Consider the following 21,242-nt stretch of genomic DNA (forward strand, 5'->3'; position numbering starts at 1 on the left):
GAGTTTAAGTGGCTTATTAACTCGGGGATGGGACTGGGGGCAATTCTGTTCTGGGTGCTTAGTGGTGTTTTGTCCCTGGGTAGGGAGGGGAAGGGGGCTGTGGGCATCTCTGCTGCCTGGTACTGAGAGCTGCCAGCTCCTGGCCCTGGACAAGCAGACTGATTTATGCCACTCTGCACCCTGGCTTCTCCAGCCCCCGGGAATCTCAGTCCCAGCAGGGGCATCCCTCAGACCCCTTGATGTCACATTCCCCTCTTCCCCCTGGTTTCACTGTGAGATAAGGGTGCCATTCCCCTCCTCACATCCGGCCCAGCTCAATGCCACAGGCAGCATCTTGGAGACCAGCCAAGATGATTTACGAGATCTGACGGGTCTGGGGCAGTATCCCAGGGAAGGGCGAGGGTGCGTGGGAGTCTTGCTCCCTTTTTCCATAATAAATCCCTGTGGGAACCGAATGTTCCTGGGTTGGGGCCGGAGGCAAACTCAGCGCTGCATTTCTCTGCTGATCTGTCCTTGGGACTTAATCTCAAATCCGTTATCGGTGCCCCCATCGAGCACTGGGAGGCAATGATGCCCATTATGGTGGTTTTGGTATCCCTTCCAGCTATTTTTTTCCCCCTGACCAGCTCGGGGTGGTTTAAGCTGATTCCTTTCCTCTATTAGCATCAGTGGTGGGTGTGTGCCGGTCACCTCGCTCCGGTTTTGCGGGGTATAAAGCCGGCAAGCCCCTCTCCACCCTGTCCCCCACCTGGCAGGCTCCTGGGCAGGGGCAATGGCCGAGCTGCCCATCCCAGATCTGCCCCCGGCCCGCTGCAGCGGCCGCTTCACCATCAGCACCCTCCTGGCCATGGAGGAGGGAGGCCGGGGTCCCTACACACCCACTGAGGGGTCCAGCTGCGACAGCGTCCAGCCCACCCACCTGTCCAGCAGCACCCTCTGCACCAGGACCTTCGGCTACAACACGGTGGATGTGGTGCCAGCCTACGAGCACTACGCCAACAGCAAGGGGGTGGGCGACCCCAGGAAGGGCAGGCCCTCGCTGGCTGACCTGCACTCCATCCTCAAGGTAACAGGGGGCTTGGCTGTACCCACAGCATCTCCAGAATGCCCTGGCCATGCTGCTGGTCCCCGTGATGTGTCTGTGGTGGGTCACTGTCTCCTGCCTCTTGCTGCCATAACTGGTGCTGTGCTGACTGAACATCCCCAAGAAAGCCCTGGGAGAAGCCAGAGAATCCAGCTGTTTCCAGCTGTGTGCTCAACCAGAGCATTGCCTCCAGGGACAGCTGCTCGAAGTCCACCCTCACCTGCCTTCCCCTCGTCCCACAGCCTGACCCGGGCCGCCTTCACACGCCAGTGTCCGACCTGCAGCAGAGCAATGGTCTGCCAGAGGCTGGGCCAGAGGCTGGGCTGGAGGAGGCAGAAGGGGAGCCAGGCAGAGACTCTGTGCCAGAACCTGTCCGCTTTGGATGGGTGAAGGGTGTCATGGTGAGTGTGACCCATCCCCCACAGAGCATCCTCCTACCCTCTACCCTGTAAGCATTTTACCCTTGTTGCATTTTTCCCAAAGTCTATATTTTTGTAAGCACATATGCTTTGAGCAATTTCCTGGCCTCCTCAGTGGGGTGGTTTTCTCTGAGGAGCAGCAGAGCTGGCACAGTTTGGCCATCCCCGGGTGTCAATGCCCTGATGGCCAGTTCCCCTCTGTCCCCCATAGATTCGCTGTATGCTGAACATTTGGGGAGTTATCCTCTACTTGCGCTTGCCCTGGATCACCGCCCAGGCAGGAATCGGTGGGTGCTGCGGTTCAGCGTGGGCTGGACAGTGGCCCTGGGCCCATCATCACCCAAACACCTGGGGGGTGGTGGGACTCCTAGGGAGGGCTGGAGGATACAGGAGTGATGCAATGCCCTTTCCCCGCAGCCCTGACATGGCTCATCATTCTCATGTCTGTGACAGTGACCACCATAACTGGCTTGTCCATCTCTGCCATATCCACCAATGGCAAAGTGAAGTCAGGTAGTGTGTTCCCTCCTGGCCACTCCAGGATTAACTCTTTATCCTTGGGCTTCCCCAAGGATGTGAGCATCCTGGCATGGGCTGTGAGGTGTGGGGGGACCCCAAAAACATGGGGGAAGCAGTAATGCCATGGGGTGTTCCCTGCCTCAGGAGGCACCTACTTCCTCATCTCGCGGAGCCTCGGGCCGGAGCTGGGCGGCTCCATCGGGCTGATCTTTGCCTTTGCAAACGCGGTGGCCGTGGCCATGCACACAGTGGGCTTTGCTGAAACTGTCCGGGACCTGCTGCAGGTAAGAAAGCGGCTCTGTGTCCTCTGGCTCCCAATACCCCTGCTACCCCTCCATCCCCACCTTCTCCTCGCACAACCTGTGTTGATTATCAATATTTGTGCTATTATTGGACCACTGATAATCAAACAGTGGCTGCTAAAACTCATGAGAAAAACAGTGATTTGGTAAGGAAGAGGGTTATTTCCACATTGTGAATAGCTCCCCTTCCCCAGGAGCACAATTCCCTCATCGTGGACCCCACCAATGACATCCGAATCATTGGGGTCATCACTGTGACGGTGCTGCTGGGCATCTCCCTGGCTGGCATGGAATGGGAGGCCAAGGTAACCCTCACTCCTGCTCACAGTTTTTTCCCGAACTGATAAGAGCTGTCCCTGCTGCCCACCAGGCATCTGAGGAGCAGATGTACCTGTGAGGAGCAGAGCACTTGTATCTCCCCAAAAATGGGCATGGTTTTCTCCTAATGCATTCTTCATTCTTTCTGTGCCCAAACACCCAATTCTTCAGCCGGCTCTTTCTGGTCTGACAGGCACAGATACTGTTCTTCCTGGTCATCTTGGTTTCCTTCATTAACTACCTGGTGGGAACAGTGATCCCAGCCACCACTGAGAAGCAAGCAAAGGGCTTCTTCAGCTACCGAGGTGGGTCCACCACAGTCTGGGGTTGCACTCAGTAGGTCCAAGTACATCTCTGGAGCCTGGCTCTTTGCTGCAGTTGGGGGAGATGTTTGCTGTGGGAGGATGCTCCTTGCTGAGAGATGTCACTAAAAGCACAGTGTCCACTCCCATGGGGTCCCTGCTACCAGCACTATGCCCCCAGCCAGTGCTGAAGTGCTTTAGCCAGGTAAAGTGTAGCTGAGAGGCCCCAAATTCTTCTCCTCTGCTTCCTCCACAGCTGATATCTTTGCTCAGAACTTTGTGCCCAACTGGCGTGGACCTGAGGGCTCCTTCTTTGGCTTGTTTTCCATTTTCTTCCCGTCAGCAACTGGCATCCTGGCTGGCGCCAACATTTCGGGTGACCTGAAGGTGCGTTGTGACTGTTGCTGCCTGAGCCAGTGTTTCTCAGGGCTCAAGCCCTATTTTCCCTGATACTTTCATTTTGATCCAACCGTTAGATTTTTATTTCTTCTGGAAACTTTGGGCTTAGTCAGGAGATGCTCTGTGGCTTTGTGATACAGTGAATTAAAATTCCTCTTGTACAGCAGCCACAAATAAACTGCCTACATTAGCAGTGCTGCTGGAAAGCTGTCTTACATATCTCTGCAACTCCCTTGGGCAGGATCCTGCCGTGGCAATCCCCAAAGGCACCTTAATGGCCATCTTCTGGACCACTATGTCCTACCTGGTGCTTTCTGCTACCATTGGTAAGCAGCACGTCCTCAGCTTCAATGGGTGAGTGGGCTGGGAGAGTGGGCTGGCCCCCTGCCAAAATGAGTGGCCTGGGAGGATGCAGGTGGGTAGGAGCCAGGAGCAAGCTGTGAACACTGGCGCTGATAACCCGGTGTGAGTCCACAGGTGCCAGGCTTTGCTCCTACCCTCACGTGGGGCAAAGTCATCCTTGCTGGGCAGTGGAGCTCATAGCATTGTTCAAAGCCATCATGCAGTGGGGCAGCCCCATGGCAGGAACTTGAGAGCTGTCACAGGCAACAGGATGTGGGGCTGGGCTTCATGAAACCGTGGAGAGGTGCCAGCCCTGCTGTAGCCCTGTGTGTCCCCCCAGGTGCCTGTGTGGTTCGAGATGCCTCAGGCAGCCTGAATGACAGCGTGGCCATGGGCTCGCCAGGCTGTGAGGGACTGGCCTGCAGCTTTGGCTGGAACTTCACCGCCTGCACCCAACAGCAGAGCTGCAGATACGGGCTCAGCAACTACTACCAGGTACTGCTCAGAACCATGACCAACTCCTGTTCCTGCTCCTGGCCAGATTTGTGCTGCAGCGGATGGCTTTCCCAGGGCAGCTGCATGCCTGGCACACCCCAGGCATCCTGGGGGGCACCCATGCTCTTGAAACAACCAAGTTTTAACAGGAACATCATGTTAAAGGATGGCACCAGGGAGTGGGCTTTTGCACGTGGCTGGATTTTGCTGCCTGGATAATGTTAAAGGAGATGTAGCAGGATGGGGCCTGGAAATCCCTCAGGGTAGGGGTGGAGGTTGGTGCACCAGGAATTCTGGGATTCCTGATCCCCTGGTTTTCATGCAGAGCATGAGCATGGTGTCTGGATTTGGCCCCCTCATTACAGCAGGGATCTTTGGAGCTACCCTCTCCTCGGCACTGGCTTGCCTTGTCTCAGCCCCCAAAGTCTTCCAGGTGAGGGGGTGGTGTCTGCACACCCCAGCTCCTCTCCCTGAGCTCAGCAGTGGGTGATGCTCCTTGGTGCAGGGCTCTGCATCCGTAAGCAGCCCTGGGGCATGTGTCCAGTTCAGCCCTTGCTCTTACGGGTGCAGGAGCCACCATGGCACTGCCATCCCATGTCCCTGGCAAAGCCTGCTGTCCCCACTGCGTCTCTCCTTGCAGTGTCTCTGCAAGGACCAGCTCTATCCTCTCATCGGCTTCTTCGGGAAGGGCTATGGGAGGAACAGCGAGCCCATCCGTGGCTACATGCTCACCTACGTCATTGCCATTGGCTTTATCCTCATCGGTGGGTGCTTGTTGCCCCAGTAGCCTCCTGGAGCTTGCTACCAGCAGGGTGGCTCAGTCCCCACCACTGACAGCTCACTCTCCTTCTCCTCCCACAGCTGAGCTCAATGCCATTGCCCCCATCATCTCCAACTTCTTCCTCTGCTCCTACGCCCTCATCAACTTCAGCTGCTTCCATGCCTCCATCACCAACTCCCCAGGTGGGCTGTGCCACGCCACGCCGTGCCCTGCGGTGGCCGGCTCCGCGTCCGGCTCCCCGTCCCGGCAGCGGCCGCTGTGTGTGTTTGCGTGCAGGCTGGCGACCCTCCTTTCGGTATTACAGCAAGTGGACTGCGCTCTTTGGAGCTGCTGTCTCAGTGGTGATCATGTTCCTGCTGACCTGGTGGGCAGCCCTCATTGCCTTTGGCATCGTCATCTTCCTCCTGGGATATGTCCTCTACAAAAAGCCAGGTGGGTGGTGATAACCTGGCACCGGCAATGCCCCAGAAGGTGTCTGGCCCTGTTGCTAATCCATGTTCCCTGTGCAGATGTCAACTGGGGCTCCTCTGTGCAAGCCAGTTCCTACAACATGGCCCTCAGCTACTCAGTGGGGCTGAGTGAAGTGGACGAGCACATCAAGAACTACAGGTAAGAGCAGCTCATTGCAGTGCTGGGCATGGAGGGAGTGGAATGAAGAGCCAGCTTCTGCTTGCAGTAAACCCATGGAGGTTTTGTGCCTATGGCCACATCCTCACCACCATCCTCAGTTACCAGGAGCTACAGCAAAATGTGTCTGTCTCCAAAATCCCATGTCTGTGCCATGTAAGGTAGAAAACTGGGCAAATCCTGCCCTCCTTGTACCAGGCAGACATAGACACACTGGTCTCATCTGATATAGAAAGACCAAAGAGTGAGACTGGACCCTCAGGCCACATAATGCTTTCTCATTCTAAAGACACTCCTTTAGTTGCCACTGGCCAAGCATGGGAGAATTGACATGGCTCATTCCAAAGAGGCTGGATGCCTCCAAAGTACCATTCCTCACTCCCCTTTTCCCCTGCCTGCAGACCACAGTGCCTGGTGCTCACTGGCCCACCCAACTTCCGCCCAGCACTGGTGGATTTTGTGGGGACCTTCACCAAGAACCTCAGCCTGATGCTCTGTGGCAACGTGCTGATTGTGAGTCACCTGCAGAAGCTGGTTGGTTTCTTGTCCTGGGGGCTCTGGCCACTGGTGGGTGGTGGGCTGGGAAATCCAGTTGTATCCAGGTGCACTCACAGGGTGGAGATAGAAGTGTGTCCACTTGTGTACTGCTGGATGATCAAATTTGTCAACTGGAAGCCTCTCTGAGTTGTTGAGCAGTATTGGTGAAGCATCAGGATGTCCCTGTGGCCTTACGGCTTCCCTTTTTCAATTAATTGCAGAAGATTTGGAAGGATAAAGTAGTTGCTCAGAGGACAGGGTGGGTTCTGCAGCCCTGAAGTCTCCAGTGTAATTGGGTGCAGTTAGAACCAGCCCATCTGCACCCACAGGACTGTTGGGATTGTGTGCACTGGCTGTCAACTCCCTGGATTCACTGGTTTTCTTGGCTGTGACTGCAACCCTCCATGTGTGCAGTGGTTACATCTACCTCTTGCCAATGATTTGGGAAGAGAGGAGCTAGAAGTCCTTGGTGGCAAGACCACCAGTTGGAAGGGGCTGCCTGAGCTCCTGCCCCTGATTCCTGCAGGGACCACGGAAGCAGAAGATGACAGAGTCCCAGCTGATGGCAGACGGTCACACTAAGTGGCTAATGAAGAGGAAGATCAAGGCTTTCTACACGGATGTGGTGGCTGAGGATTTGAGAAGTGGTGTCCAAATGCTCATCCAGGTACAGCCCTCATTTGCCTTCCAGCAGCAGAGTTCCTCCTCTTTGTCACAGCCTGGGGGAGCTCTGACCCCCCTCCAAAATCTCCAGGCACTTCCCTTTGTGTTGCTCCCCCACTGAGTGGACTGACACCACCTGTGTCTGTCTGTCCCTCCAGAGGGGTCTCATGGGGACATCTATCTGTAGGCTGCTGGCCTTGGGAAGATGAGACCTAACATCTTAGTGCTGGGCTACAAGAGGAACTGGCGGACAGCATCTCCACAGAGCCTGGAGGACTACGTGGGCATCCTGCAGTACGGCCACGCCAGCTCCTCTGCCTCTCAGGGACACTGGCACCTGGTGGTGGCCCCGCGGTCACTGATGGCTGCAGCCACGTGTGCAGGGTCCAGCTGGACAGTGGCACCCCCATTAACTGCCTTCTCCTCCCTCCTTCCAGTGACGCTTTCGATTTCAAGTACGGCGTGTGCTTAATGCGGATGAAGGAAGGGCTGAATGTTTCCCGAGTGCTGCAGGCACATGGTAAGTGGTTTTGGGCAGCCAGGGATGCACAGACGTGGAGCTGTGGGATGTGCCAGCCAGTACCATGTCCCCAAACAAAGGTCACAGTCCTGGCAGGACATCACTCCTGTGCTGGGATCAAAGGCACTGCCCTTGCTCTTCTCCTCCCTCCTCAGTTAACCCCACGTTCGAGGCAGCAGAGCACCCTGAGAATGGCACTGGCAGCAGAGCAGCCCCAGGCACAGGTAGGTTGGTCATGGTTTGTGACCGCCCAGAGCATCCCCAGCTCTGAGGATTATTTTGCAGGCAGGGTGGGTGTTTCAAGCACTGATGCAGAGTAGGGCTGGGACCAGGAGGAAGTGATTCCTTTAATCTGTGGCCAGCGGTGCCCTTTGCTGACATCAGGACCCTCTTGCCCCGGCAGTGAACCCCACCGCCTTGGCCAGTGAGCAGCAGGCGAGCACCATCTTCCAGAGCGAGCAGGGCAAGAAGACCATTGACATTTACTGGCTCTTCGATGATGGAGGTAACCTTCACCTTCCTCCTGTCCAGATAATGAGCCCAGCACCTCCATTGCAGTGCCCAGGAGGGCTCAGTCCCTGCCAAATGGGGCCAGGGCATCCCTGGCCTTTGGCACCTAGGAAACACTGGTGAGCCTGGGGGTCACTGCTGCATCTCCCACCGGGTGTCTTGGGGACAGGTCTCACACTGCTCATCCCCTACCTCCTGGGGCGCAAGAAGCGGTGGGGAAAGTGCAAAATCCGGGTGTTTGTCGGCGGGCAGATCAACAGGATGGACGAGGAGAGGAAGGCGTAAGTGCTGGCAGCCACTTCACCTCTTAGCCACTTGGCCACCGCCACTGTCCCATGGGTGGTGACACAAGCTGCTTCCCACCCTGCTGAGCACTCCCAGCTTTGTCATAATGGGATCTGTGAGCTCTGACCTGGCTGCTTTGCCTCATTTCTCTGGAAACCAATGTGGCTGCAGAGTGGGAAAACCCAAAGTGCAAACTGAAACCAGCAGCAGGGTTTTCTGCTGTGGCAGGTCCCTGTCAGAGCTACTATTCCCTGCTAACTTTGGGAAAATGTGTCCTTTTCCCTCCATTAGGATTGTCTCTCTGCTGAGCAAGTTCCGACTCGGCTTCCATGAGGTCCACATCCTCCCTGACATCAACCAGAAACCCCGGCCAGAGCAGTAACCACCCTCCTCCCCTTCCCTGTGCCCCCCAGCACCCCCAAATCTGCCCAGACCCTCTTCCTCAGCACTGTCTGCTTGTGTTGCAGCATCAAGAGGTTTGACGAACTCATCGCTCCCTTCAGGCTGAACGATGGCTTCAAAGATGAGGCCACAGTGAATGAGATGAGACAAGGCTGTCCCTGGAAGATTTCTGATGAGGAGGTTGATAAAAACAGAGCCAAGGTAGCACCAGTGCTGGGGGAGCTCCTGCATTTTAGACAAAATTCAGTCTTTCTGGAAACCATTACTTTGCATTTCTCAATGCTCTTTGCTCCACAGTCGCTCCGACAAGTGAGGCTGAATGAGATTTTGCTGGATTACTCACGGGATGCAGCACTCATAGCCATGTAGGTGCCAGTAATGCCCTCATACCCATTTCTTGCCCCGTGGGAATGGTCCCTCTGGATGTTCACCCCTCACTGGGTGGGGAGATACTGCACAGACACCCTAATGCTGTGGTGAGACAGTGCTGCAGCACAGGGAATAGACCCTGGAAGATACCTAGGGCTCCAGACTGGGTCCTGTTGGTGGGGGGAGGATGTGGTGTTGCCCCTTTTTAGGGAAATAACCTGCAATGGACTGAGAAAGGGGCTGTGGATGGCTCTGCCCTGCCTCACGGCCCTCGCTGTGCCGCAGCACTCCGCCCATCGGCAGGAAGGGCCGCTGCCCCAGCTCCCTCTACATGGCCTGGCTCGAGACCCTCTCACAGGACCTGAGACCCCCCATCATTCTCACACGAGGAAACCAAGAGAACGTGTTGACCTTTTACTGTCAATAAAACCTCCTGGATCCCTGATGACTTGGGATGTGAATTTTTCAGGACAGTTCTGATCCTGAAGCATGCTCTTCCGGAGTTTCGGGGAGCAGTGAAGGCAGGATTGTTACCAGCCCTCTTGAAATGTCCACCAAGCACAGCTGCCACACTTGTTTGACTCATCTCGGGCTCTGTAGGTTGTACGTGGATAAACAGCAATGCCAGCCCTGCAGTGCAGGCACTGCTGTGGCCTGGGGTTAGCCAGAGCCAGGCAGGGGAGCTGTGGGGTCCTGCACCTGCATGCCCAGAAGGGCTCAAGTGGTGTGCAGGGACTGAACACTGGCCCCAGAAAAGCCACTGGTCCAGGGTGGGAACAGCCTCAGGGGCTGGGAGCAGGTCAGCACCGAACCTAGGGACTGCAGGGTCCCAGCATGTCCCCTCAGGGACAGGGACAACAGCTAAGCCTGTCCCCAGCAACTGGGCAGCAGTGAGATGTCACCTCAGCCTGTGGTGCCTGGCTGTAGATGCAGCTCCAGCTCCCAATGGAGACAGCATTTACCACCAGAACCAGGACATTTCTGCTGCAGATGGCCCCAAGCAAAGCAGGAGTGCAGCTCATTTGCAAAAGCACAACCCAGGCCCCCTTGTCATGCTGCAGAAGAAACACACATTCATTCACCTCAAGAGTTACAGAATTTACTGATAATCACCACTGGGATTAGGAGTGTCAGTAGAAAAATAAAATGTACAGAATTTTCATACAAAGATTTGTTCATGACAGCTGCAGCTGTGAGCGAGAGGAAGCCAGGTGGGAGCAGGGGATGTCACACACAGGGAGCAGGGCCACAAGCCTTGGCATAAGTGGGTGTTCCTCCAGGGCAGGCAGCTTCTCCAGAAGGTGTTTCTTTAACCAGCACACTGGCTCGGCTCCCCAGCAGAGGCTCACAGCACTGCTGAGCCTAGGACACCTCAGTGTTGATGTTTTTGCCAGCTCTTTGCAGTTTTTTGGCAAGTTTTAGCAAAGTCTACCTGATGAAAACTGAAGGGAGTCCTCCACATGCCTCACTGGGAATAAAGGAATGGAAAGAGAAGGACAAACCAATGACAGGAAGAAACTGCCACTAGTGCTTCAACTGCCAGAATCTGGTGCTTCAACTCAAGGCTACTCCTCCTTTCTGTTTAGCTCTGGTTTTACTGGAGAGGGAGGTTGCCAGCAGCAGCCAGTGGAGTGGAGGATGCTCTGTGAGCATACGGTGACACAATGAACTTGCCTCCTGTGCTGTCAAGACAAATCAGCTGATTGTTCACCTTTTATGCAAGAATTCCCTGAAAATTTCACAGCATCCAGGCATAGACAGACATGGCCAGCTCCACACAGGGTCAAGCTGACAACTCTTCAAGTAAACCAGAACCCTTAAAACAGACTCTCGGAGATTCCAAGGGATAGAAAATGGGAGGTTTTCAGTTCACCCAGCACTGAGTGACTTTACCGAGCAATTTTTCACTTGTGAGCTCTGTAACAGCCCCATTTGTGTCCTGCACCTCTCAGTCCTGTTCCTGCAAGGAAACCTCCTCTTGCTGTAGCACAGGGCACGTGGATAAAGTGCTTTCTCAGTTGCAATCAGCTTAATGGCTATTGAGCGGTGCCAGGCACCGGGGCAGGGTAAAGGAGAGCACAGCAGGTGCTCAGGACATTGGTTTCTGGTGTCACCTGAAAGGTAAAGCCAGACCCACCCTATCCAAATTTCATGAGATACTTTTAATCCATCCAGTAAAACACAGGATAATACCTGTAAATTAAACTGCGCACTCTGTACACATGCTGAAATACAAAGTGGGAAGAGGGAAAAGAAAGAAAGCTTATTCCTTTTTTTTTCATTGTTTCTGCCCTGGCAGGAAGACTGGCTCTCTACAAGCAGCAAAGCACACAGGGCTCTCCACAGATCCAGGGTTTAGTGTATGTTACACCACTTGGACCTCACCCACCTAAAGAGGATTCACATTAAATTATTTCCTAAACTGTGCATCTATATTCCCTGAATTAACATAGGCTAAAATTTAGAGGAATCTCAGTAAGTAGCTCCTGCAAAACACCTCTCTCCATGGACAAACCACTCCTGAGAAGTCTGTGCAGAGAGAAACCCTTTTCCATGATAAAGACTGTCCTACTGAAGGATCACAGAATCAATTTAGATTAGAAAAGCCCTCTGAGATTGAGTTCAACCTTTGGCTGGTCAACACCTCATCATCCAGACCATGGCACTAAGTGCCATGTCCAGTTATTTCAGCACTAAGGATATGGGCTCACGGTAGATAAATGGCCCTAGGAAATGCTGCAGGTACAAAAGGAACTGATTTGGAAACCAGAGGAATTCAATGAAGACACAGATGGGAACTGTCCTTTGAAAGGCTGGACATAGACAGCACTTTCCCTCTGCAGCCCACATGGTGTGAGCTGGGTACAAACACAGACCACAGCAAACCCCTAGGGGTGGCTACACTGACCAGCCACATCCCTGGAATTCAACCTCAGCTTCCCCAAAGAACCAAGCCCCAGGAAGCACCCAATTAGCTGCTTGAGTGCCCGAGCCATGTGGCACAACCCTGGGCACAAGTGCAGAGTTACCAATTAGTTAAAAGTTTCTTAAAACCAAAACAAACTAAAACTATTAATGAGGAGACTACTGCCTGTGGAGAAGGGTTGATTTGGGGCTGTGTTCACATGGACACAGGAATCACCCAGGCTCCTGCCAGGAGCCTTGCAGCTCTCCCAACCCCTGGCACGCTGTTGGCTGGGTGCTGAAAACGCGGCACGCTCCCCACACCGGGGACACGCCAGGTCAGAACCCAGCCTGGCCACGCAGCTCGCAGCAGCATGAGGGATTTTACCCAAACTGGCCAGTGCCACTTCCAGATCAGTGCAGACACCCAGCTCCACCACACCAACATGAACAGCATCAGTGAGTCAAAGGAGAACAGGGTCATTTGAAAACATGAGTCTCCTTCAAAGCCTGAGGAGAAGCTGTGCACGCCCACATGCACACCTGGGATTTCTGGAGTGCCATTCCACTGTGCTTTGTCCCTGGGCAGAACATTCACAGGGCCAGAAAGGCTTTGCTGTAACAAAATTCACAAAATCTTTTTTATACCAGCCATTTCCCCTGTGCAGCATTCACAGCCAGAGCTCCTAAACGCAAATTTGCACTCTCATCCATCTAAAATGAGTTTTCTTCTTGCTGCTCCCAAATCCACTATGGCTGTGACCTGGTATTAAGAAGTTTGGGACAGGAAGAAAACAAATTAACATTTTAATTTAAAAAACAGACATTAAAAGAGCTTCAGGTTCACTCAAAACCAAGCCACAAAGCAGTGAGTGAGCTCTGAGGGCACGAAGTCACTCTGGTCCTGTTCCCACCCCAGCACAGCTGGTGTCACATTTTAGTCATGTCCTGTTACTACAATTCAACACTGGTGAAAGGTACCCGGATCTCCTCCCCTAGTAGCCATTTTCCAACCCTCCAGAAAAATAAAGTTTCACTTGGCACTTAATGTTACCAAAAAGTAACAAATTTCACAATTTTTAAGTTTCAAGCCAGGCTGGAGGCAGGAGCAAGTCCTCCCAATTCCTTAAATCAGTGGAAGAAGCACAAGGCTGGAGCTGTGCTCCCTGTAATTTGTTCTGAGGCAGCAGGTCCTTTGCTCCCCCTCTGGTTTGTGTTCTCCAGCCTCTCCAGAGGAGCTACAGAGTGGCCAGAATGCGCAGGAACGAAACCACCACCACACAGAACGTCTGGCCCACGCCAAAAATGAGGGCCTCAAAGGGAATCATTTTTTTCCCCGCAGCTCTGTAAACTCCAGCAATGGCAGCACCTGTGGAGAGGGGGAAAAGCCGAGATGTGAACGTGAGACAGCTGCTCTGCCACAGGGATGAAGGGAAAGCCTCGGGATGTGAGGCTGGGGCAGAGAACGGCGGTGTCTGAACCTCTCCCTGCACATCAGGGAACCCAGCAAGAATGTTGGGCTGGGGATGTCTGACAAAGTTCAGCCAGTAACCAGTGCATGCCGGTGGCAATGGGGAAACTGGTGCTGAAACTGCTGAGGCCTCCAGCAGGTGTTGGCGTTGGGGTGGTTTGGGACATACCCTTGTCACAAGACCCCCCACCCACAGCCCACAGGCTGCAAACATTACCCCGTTCTGGGCACTGACACCCGACCTCTGTGAGATTTTCCTCCAGGTGCTCAAAACGTGAAAGCCCCCTTGGCTCTGCAGCCGATGGGCACGTTTGCTATGCCCGATGCAGGGCTCGACACGGGCTATGGTCCAATCGCTATTCCACGCGCTCCCGAAGGTAACCTCTGATCACCAGAGCCCCCCGGCCGATACTGCCGGGCACTTGCCGTACTTGTGAGGGTGCCGGCGGTGATGGGTCCCACGATGCCCATCAGCAGGACGCTCACGGACATGAACCTGCCGTACTTGTGGTGCCGGAGCGTGAAGAGGGCGAGCAACGCGGCCGGGACGTGGAAGGCAAGGGAGGAGACGAGTGCCCACAGGAAGACGCCGTACCACATCTCTGCGGAGAGAAGGGCTGTGAGGGCAGCCCGGGGCCCGCGGGCCTCCAGCGGCCCCGGCGGGCGTGCCCCACTCCGAAAAGGGAGGTACCTGGGAAGGTGGAGAGCGGGCTGGAGTAGGTGGTGGTGCCATTGCCCACGCGGGGCACGAGACGAAGGCTGAGAATCTGCTGCAGGAGACCCCCGCCACCACCGCCCGCTTCGCCGCCCTCCATCCCCGCACCCGCCCCGCTGCCGCCATCCGTCACTGCCTCTTCCGCCCGTCCCCTTCCGCCCGTCGCAGCCAATGGGAAGCGTTATAAGATGACAGACATGGCTGTTCACCAATCACCGCTGGTCTGCGGGCAGCCGGGTCCCGCCCCGACCCCGCGCTGCCATGGGAACGGCTGCGGGCCGCAAGGACTGTTGGGAGCCCCGGTGGGGCGCTCTGGCCTCTGGCGGACTCTCCTCGCTGCTCCCCGTGCGCGGCGCCGCCTCGGAGGCGCGGCTGTTCTTCCCGTCCGCCAGGGGGCGGGCGCGGGCGGCAGCGGCGCTCTGGGCGGCGGCGGGCGGGAGGTGCCGTGAGGCGGCGGGGCCGCGGCCGCACCATGTCGGGGTCGGAGTCGGAGCAGGACCAGTACTCCTCGGCCGAGGATGACGACTATGTACCCTCAGGTGAGCGGTGGCGGGCGGGAGCCGGCGGTGCCGGCGATGGCGGCGCTCACTGACTATGCTTGCAGGTGCGGAGTACAGCGAGGATGATGAGAGCGAGCTGGTGCGGGAGGAGGAGCCGGCGGACGGCCCGCGGCCGCCCCGCGGCAGGAGGAGCCCCCGCCGCCCCGGCAGCAGGTACGGCCGCTGTGCTGCCGGGCGGAGGAACGGGAAACGCTGCTCTGCGTTCCGGTTTAGTGGCAGGAGCAGAGAACCTCGGCCCCGACGTCGTGCCTGAAAACCCTCCCCAGCAGTTGTTTATGTTAACCTTTTTCAGTGCAAAGCACGCACATACGGGGTTTCTTACGTTGAGATAAATATATACGTACTTTAGTTGAGGTTGGTTTTTGTCTAGCCCAGGTTCTCCTCCCTCCTCATCTCTGCGTTATCCCAGAAGCACAGGACCCTGGAATGGTTTGAGTTGGAAGGGCCCTTAAAGACCATCTTGTTCCACCCTTCTGCCATGGGTAGGGACACCTCCCACTAGACGAGGTCACTCAAAGCTCCATCTAAGCTGGCCTTGAACACTTCCAGGAATGGGGCAGCCACATCTTCCCTGGCAAAGCTGAGCCAGTGTTTCAGCATATTATATAGTCACAGAAATGCATACAAACGGGCCAGTTCACTTCAGGAGCACTGCCTGCATCAGTCTCACTCTATTTTCTGAGCAGCAGCATCTTTTAATAAAATACATACGCTCCCAAGGTTAAGAGAGAACCTCCCAGCTTGGATGTCTTAGTAAAAATATGAACTATTGTGTTGCTTCACCCAAGATTACAGTTCAGCTCTGGAATAGTAGTGCAGAAGCTCCATATACATTTTTTCTTCTTTTTTGGCATCTGCTTTCAGGAAGAGGAAGAAAGGCGGTCTCTTGCTAGAGCCAGATGAGAAAGGGGAAGAAGAGACCCAGCAGAATGGAGAGGAGCAGAAAGAGGAGGAAGTGGATAATGTAGAGGAAGTAAAAAGAAGCAGAGAAGAAGAAGAAAAAAAGAAAGAGGATGCTCTTTGGGCCAGTTTCCTCAGTGATGTAGGACAGAAGCCCAAAGCAGCGGCTGCCACGCAAGTGACACAAATCAAGAAGGTAACAGGGGCTTGGGCCTGCACACAGGGAGTGTGGGAAGGGCCTGAAGGTTTAGAGCATGCAGCCTTGGTTCTGGCTGGTATCAGGTGTTGGACAGAGCTGGGAAGAGTCTGGTGTTGCCCCTGCCCTCTCTGCTTCTTAAGATTCGCATCCCCTGATGTGCCACTCTGTAAGGTCCTGGTTTCCTTCCAAATGTGGAGGTGGTGCTGCTTTTGGAGCTGTTTGTCAGCATCTTGGAGTGTCCTATGCAGCCCTGTTCACTTCCCTTCCTGGTCCTGGATTCCTTTTTTGACACTGGAATGACGAACTTTGGTCTGAGTCGTGCTTGTGGGCACAGCTCTCCCTGAGGCTTGTGCCTTTCCTGATGCTTAAAAAGATAAATGGGAGGCTCTGTGTGTGTGGATGGGGAAACAAGAGGGGGGGGTCTGTGCTGGCATCTCTGTGCCTCCATCCCCATGGAGGGGGTCTGGAAGGTACTGCATGTTTCACATTTGTAGCAAGATTGAATCTGGCTTTGTGTCGTTTTTAAGCCCCAGTAAGGTGCTCTCAGTGTGCAGAGGTTTTTCTGGAGAGTGAATTCCATGTGTGGTAGTTATTTAAAAGGATTTGATTCTCAGTAAAACCAAGTGCATGTGTTTCCCTGTCAAAACCTTTCACACTTTAGGTGGTAGAAGGGAAGAACATACCACAACTGAGCCTCTGTTGCTAGAATTATCAGTTTGGGGTTTTGTAAATGGTCAGCCAAAATAAATATTCGGTGACAGAAGTCTGGAGTCTGCATGGTGAGTACAGTTCTGACTGTGTGAAGCTTCTTTCTGTGACTGTTGGAAGGTTGCAGAGCAAGTACAGTTTTTGTAATATTTGATAGCAACTTTTGGAAGGAGAGTCCTTTCATCTTAGCCCTCCTGCTTCTCGTTATTGCTAACTGAACAGCTGGGGTGGTTACTTGTAGAGTCAGGGAAGAAGAGAAGCGAACATTTTCTTCTTAGCAGTTCTACTTTTATGGGCACGTTGCTAAAATATGAGATATCTTTGAAAGTTCCTCCATAGCCTAGAATAATTCATAGAGACATGCAGTTCCTCTGTTCTCTTTGTGAACTTCTTGGGCTTGCATTGCCTGCTTGAAGATCTCTGTGGTGTGTGGTTGATTTAGAGCAAGAATTTGCGGTTTGTTTTGGTAACTTACAGTGTCTGAGCTTTTTTATGTATCCTCTTAGCATCTATAGCTGTGACTGAGTAAATTAAGAGGCATTGTTGACAAAATGCTTAATAAAGATTTTTCTTTCTCAAATAAAAGAGATGTTATAGATGACTAGGGAGATCATCGTTGCTTTTTCTGCTGATGAGTTTTGTTCTTCTCTATTTTTAAGTAAAAATAAACATACTTCAGTGGAATTCACCTTGGCAGCTTTCCTGCTTGGTGGTGCTTAGTTTGAGACAACCGCGTCTCCAGGCTTTTGCTTGCTTTGTGAGCCACTGCAATTTATTCGTGCTCCTTCCTACATTAATTACAATTTCACTTCTTGTTTTAGTTTGTTTTGATCCTAGAGCTTCAATGACAGCCTGGAACCAAAATGGGGAATTTCATTCTGGTGGAATTAAATTTATTTATTTCCTTTATCTTGTCTGTAGGTGACTTGCTTTGACCACTAGTCTAAATTGCAGTGCTACCCAAGGTCTGTGTTGGGCCCTCGGCCCTTTGGAATAATAATTTGGCTTGGCTCCACAAATGCATTATTTTGCTTTCTCCTTCATGTATTTTGTAGGCTGAAGAAGAGAACAGTGGGAATAAGCCTCAGGAGAAGCCAAAAGATTCAGGAAAAGTGACAATCACCAAAACGTTTGATTTTGCTGGTGAGGAAATCAAGTAAGTTGGCAGATGTGATATATCCATTGTGGGCCCAGTGCAAACTGGGTGCTGTGGTGCTGGGGGCAGGCTGGAGCTGGGCTCTGAAGCGCAGTGGGTTTTCTCTTTCCTTTACACTGTTTTTTTTCTTTTACTGTGAGCACATATAGATCTCGGGGAGAATGAGGCCAAGATTTTCCTGCATGAGAGCTGCAGAGTATTCTCATATGCAGACCTCAGCCTTTACTCAACTTCAAAACATTCATAAATGTAATTCAAATTCACTTAGGCTTCCCCATTTGGCCAGTGTTTTAATGGTTGGGACAGAGCTCCCTGGTGGCACTGTCACTGGGAAGGTTGAGACAAGGAAAGAAGTGCATCTGGTCCCACAGGGATGAGGGTAACACATTTTATTCCTTCAGCCTAGTCCAGGTTCTGTGCTGTGGCAGGATATTGGCTGGCACTTTCCTTGGTGATGTTCACAATCCACAACAAAGATTTGCAGGCAGTAAGAGGTGTTTTGCTGAGCAGACTTTGCCTCTGAAACAGCTGCAGCAAAGGGGGTGGGCTGGGTAAAACCATTCTTTAGGTTGAGTTTGGCTTACAAGAGGCCTCTCAGGCTGTTCTGCAAGAAGGGTCAGGTATTTTATAAAAGTGTAAGACCAGAACTGAGGGGCCTGGGTGAACCCACCTGAAATCTGACTGCCCTGTGAACTAACTGCTGGTCCTTACGATGGGGGATTTTATTTACATGTAGCAGTAAGCCTGGTTTTGTCTGACTAGCTTGGCCTGTTTCATGTGACAGCAGAGGGCAGCAGTTCCCAGCAGTAACACTCGCCCTGCCTAAATCTGCAGGAGGAGGCAGAGCTGGGGCTTCTGGTGCTCTTGCTTTTCATGTTAGCAGTGCTGCCTGAGCTGTTTGAGAAATCTGAGGAGAGCTGTGAGCCATAGTGGGGGCTTTGCTACTTCCCTAGGCAAACCAAACCATAGGAATACCCCTCTTTCATTGATGAGCTTCATTCACTTAGTTCACTGTCTTTTGAAACACCGGTTGCCTTACGTGAACACAAGTTGTTCAAGGCTTCTAAGATGCTGATTTTGTGCTTTTGACACCAGTATCTTATCTGTAATTTCTAAAGAACTGTAACTAAGAAAAAGGCATATTTTCCCGCACCACTTGCTTTTCTAGTGTCCTTTGTACTTTTGCTTACTGTTTTCCTTGGGAAACTGCAGAGGAATCACTAGAAATATCTTCTAATTCTTGATGAAATAGGCAATAGCTGGAGCCTGGGTGACAATGGGACGGCAATTCTGCAAACACCAAAGCTAATGGATATTTTGTTTACAACAGTTGTTATATCAATTGGTTGCAGGACCAGCAACTGAAGGTTTTCTGTGAGGTCTGGAGCTCTGTTTTCTGCTTGTACCAGAGTTATAACAAAGTTATGTTCTTGAGCTCTTTGATAACAAAAAAATCCTTCAGTGTTTTTTGCCGCCTTGATTTTTGTGATATGCAAAGTTGATTCTTTTATGTTGTTACATCTTGCATCTTTAAATGGTTACGCTGTTAGGGTACAAGGTGTACTTGTTACTCACAGCTGCTGGTACTTTCCCCTAATGGCAGTAGGTGAGGCCCAGAGGGCTGCTCTTTCTTCAGAATAGCAGGAGGTTGTCTTTGCACCACCCCAACGTCTGCAAATGCTCTGAATACCAAACACTGACTTCCTTGCCTGGGGAAGCAGCTGGCAAATCGTTGCTTATAAAAGGCCACCACATGGTAGTTGTGTGTGTGTGCATTTCTGGACTGAAGGAACTGAAATGAGAGCTGTCTCTGTTGCTTGCCTTTCTAAATGGTTTGGGGCTACTGTTGAGTATTGCTCTTTTGAAAGCTTGAGAAGAATTTAGATCAGTATTTATGCAGTGAAAGATTCAGGGCACAAATTTTCACAGTCTGGTCACTGAAGCTCTTAACAGAAGATCTTTTAGCCCTGATCGCCTGTTGCAGAATAATTTATTTTCTCCTATAAGAAGATGGTATGATTTTTCTGGCCTGATTGGAGTAGCAGAAGTGGCTTGAAAGTGATCTGCAGCTACAGTGCTGTACTGGAATAGTAAAGGGGCTTTGTGTTGTTACACAACCCCTGTAGGTTTTTGCTGCACTTAATGTCTGTTTGATGAGTCTGTGCTGGTATCAGTTGCTAGTGCTGAACTTTAGCTTTGGAGTGGTAAGAATTAGCAATTACCAAATGAAAATTTTCATTTAGTAGCTTTTAATTTTAGAAAATATATTATATAATTTTGCTTTGTAAAACTGTAGCTGTTGAATCCTGGAACTAGAAACCATCTTAAACTGATTGCAGTGCTTTCCAGTTGGGATTTGTTTGTCAGCTTTTCCTGCCTCCCTTATATTAAATAGATTAGGAGCAGCAGGTGACTGTCACCCAAATGGTTATAATTGTGGGTAGCAAGAGCAATTTGCAAAGGCAGTTCAGCATCTAAGTGGAAGTTCAAGCCATTTCTCTCTGGCAGAAGAGATTGAAGGTCCTTTGAAGCCTCTGGTTTATGAACTTGCCTCACAATGCAGGATGTGTGTTTGCATTAATAGGGAATTGCGTCCGTAGTGCCAGGGTTTAACTGTTGTGATTTGTAATTGCTTGTTTTCTCTTTGGCACTCCAAAAGGGTTTGGTCCTTGGCTTTCTTTAAATCTCTGTTGTACTCAGTGCATCAAAATGGTTCTTCTGTGCTCTTTCCATGAAAGTGAACTTTGTGTCCAGCTGGGACTGCAGCAGAGTGGAGCTCACATATATGGAGCTGGTCTGGCCCCATGGTGTCAGTGTGACAGCATGTGAGAGAAGAGCAGAGTTATTGATTGCTGTCAAGAATAGATTCTACTTTGAAACATCTTCTGTACCTTAATTTGGCTTTTGGAAGGCAAAACTAAGTTAAAAGGAGTGATGGCTTGGGTGCTAATTCAGGAATGGGAGGCCTGTGTTCCGCACCCTACCTCTTTCATACAGTGCAGATTCCAAGTCAAGGACTCCAAACTAGAAGCTTTGTATTTGTTGCACATGGTTTGTTTGTGTGATTTAAAGCCAGAACTTTACGCAGGTTATTCTAGTGGTGGGAATGCTTTCCTGGTACTGCAGAGTTGCTGTTCTGATGGTGCTGTATTGTGCTGGCAAAGCTGTGGCTTGTGCTGCTTCAGTGACCTGTTTGCTTCCCCATGTGCATGAACCAAGCAGCCAAAGCAAAGCCATAGTAGGGCTCCTCTCTCCATCTGTCAGTGGGAAGAGCCCTGCTCTTTTCCTGAAATCTGGCAAGGTGTTCTTGTCATCTCCTTTTACTTTCTCACAAGGATAGGTGGGGTCCACACTGAACTGGTGCATTGCATGGGCCGAATCAAAGTACGAAGGGCCAGTGCCAAATGAGCAGTGTCACACTGAGTGTGTGACTTGCTGCTGGATATAAGGAATACTTAAAGTTTATATAGTTCTGTAGAAAGAGGTGGGCAAACTCATGTCAAAATAGTGCGTTGAGCTGTTATACATGAGACATGAAGTCTCATCTGTGGATAAGGACTCTTTGTTGTTGACTTGTGAAGGAGACCACATTTGTGACTTGGAATAGCCCCTGGGTTGCTGCTGTAGGACTGCATTTACTCATGTGACCACTGTGCTCTGAGGACACAAGCTGTGCTGGTATGTGTGCTGAGCAGAGTTAAGTGGCAGCTTGTATTCTGGGTTAGGAACATGATGGTTCACAGTGCAGCTATTAT

At 52.1% G+C, this 21,242-nt stretch overlaps 3 protein-coding genes across 4 annotated transcripts in view; 2 read left to right on the plus strand and 1 right to left on the minus strand.

Annotated features, from left to right (window-relative positions):
• Positions 1 to 726: 726 nt before the first annotated feature.
• On the plus strand, positions 727 to 9,337 carry SLC12A3 (solute carrier family 12 member 3). 2 transcript variants are annotated; one of them, XM_058846046.1, is made up of 26 exons: positions 727 to 1,066; positions 1,327 to 1,485; positions 1,715 to 1,790; positions 1,921 to 2,016; positions 2,167 to 2,306; positions 2,519 to 2,629; positions 2,836 to 2,947; positions 3,201 to 3,331; positions 3,585 to 3,669; positions 4,026 to 4,180; positions 4,506 to 4,613; positions 4,821 to 4,944; positions 5,042 to 5,143; positions 5,238 to 5,393; positions 5,471 to 5,570; positions 5,990 to 6,101; positions 6,652 to 6,792; positions 6,976 to 7,082; positions 7,226 to 7,308; positions 7,464 to 7,532; positions 7,712 to 7,813; positions 7,988 to 8,099; positions 8,395 to 8,481; positions 8,550 to 8,706; positions 8,803 to 8,870; positions 9,160 to 9,337. In XM_058846046.1, the coding sequence occupies exons 1-26, from the start codon at positions 773 to 775 to the stop codon at positions 9,299 to 9,301; spliced, it is 3,129 nt and encodes a 1,042-aa protein (XP_058702029.1). In that variant the 5' UTR covers positions 727 to 772; the 3' UTR covers positions 9,302 to 9,337. The 2 variants fall into 2 exon arrangements, with proteins under 2 accessions (XP_058702029.1, XP_058702030.1); XM_058846047.1 differs by having other exon boundaries at positions 8,571 to 8,706.
• A 622-nt stretch (positions 9,338 to 9,959) lies between these two features.
• TMEM170A (transmembrane protein 170A) lies at positions 9,960 to 14,105 on the minus strand. The gene is made up of 3 exons (XM_058846048.1): positions 13,941 to 14,105; positions 13,681 to 13,851; positions 9,960 to 13,147 (listed from the first exon to the last, which is right to left on the minus strand). The coding sequence occupies exons 1-3, from the start codon at positions 14,062 to 14,064 to the stop codon at positions 13,017 to 13,019; spliced, it is 426 nt and encodes a 141-aa protein (XP_058702031.1). The 5' UTR covers positions 14,065 to 14,105; the 3' UTR covers positions 9,960 to 13,016.
• Positions 14,106 to 14,345: 240 nt separating this feature from the next.
• CFDP1 (craniofacial development protein 1) overlaps positions 14,346 to 21,242 on the plus strand; it is a 62,205-nt gene continuing 55,308 nt past the window's right edge. The window contains exons 1-4 of the mRNA XM_058845880.1: positions 14,346 to 14,503; positions 14,569 to 14,677; positions 15,389 to 15,620; positions 17,387 to 17,487. Of these exons, the coding sequence (XP_058701863.1) occupies positions 14,437 to 14,503; positions 14,569 to 14,677; positions 15,389 to 15,620; positions 17,387 to 17,487 (509 nt within the window). The 5' untranslated portion in view covers positions 14,346 to 14,436. The remainder of the gene's footprint in view (positions 14,504 to 14,568; positions 14,678 to 15,388; positions 15,621 to 17,386; positions 17,488 to 21,242) is intronic.

The sequence above is a fragment of the Poecile atricapillus genome, chromosome 10 (assembly GCF_030490865.1).
Source record: "Poecile atricapillus isolate bPoeAtr1 chromosome 10, bPoeAtr1.hap1, whole genome shotgun sequence".
Lineage (NCBI taxonomy): Eukaryota > Metazoa > Chordata > Aves > Passeriformes > Paridae > Poecile > Poecile atricapillus.

Excerpts from the sequence above, each read along its gene's own strand:
- SLC12A3 (XM_058846046.1), top strand. The coding sequence starts at position 773 with ATGGCCGAGCTGCCCATCCCAGATCTGCCCCCGGCCCGCTGCAGCGGC. Across the intron at positions 1,067-1,326 it reads ACCTGCACTCCATCCTCAAG|CCTGACCCGGGCCGCCTTCA; the intron begins GTAACAGGGGGC and ends CTCGTCCCACAG. Across the intron at positions 5,571-5,989 it reads GAGCACATCAAGAACTACAG|ACCACAGTGCCTGGTGCTCA; the intron begins GTAAGAGCAGCT and ends CCCTGCCTGCAG.
- TMEM170A (XM_058846048.1), bottom strand. The coding sequence starts at position 14,064 with ATGGAGGGCGGCGAAGCGGGCGGTGGTGGCGGGGGTCTCCTGCAGCAG. Across the intron at positions 13,852-13,940 it reads CCCGCTCTCCACCTTCCCAG|AGATGTGGTACGGCGTCTTC; the intron begins GTACCTCCCTTT and ends TTCTCTCCGCAG. Across the intron at positions 13,148-13,680 it reads CACCGCCGGCACCCTCACAA|GTGCTGCCATTGCTGGAGTT; the intron begins GTACGGCAAGTG and ends CCCTCTCCACAG.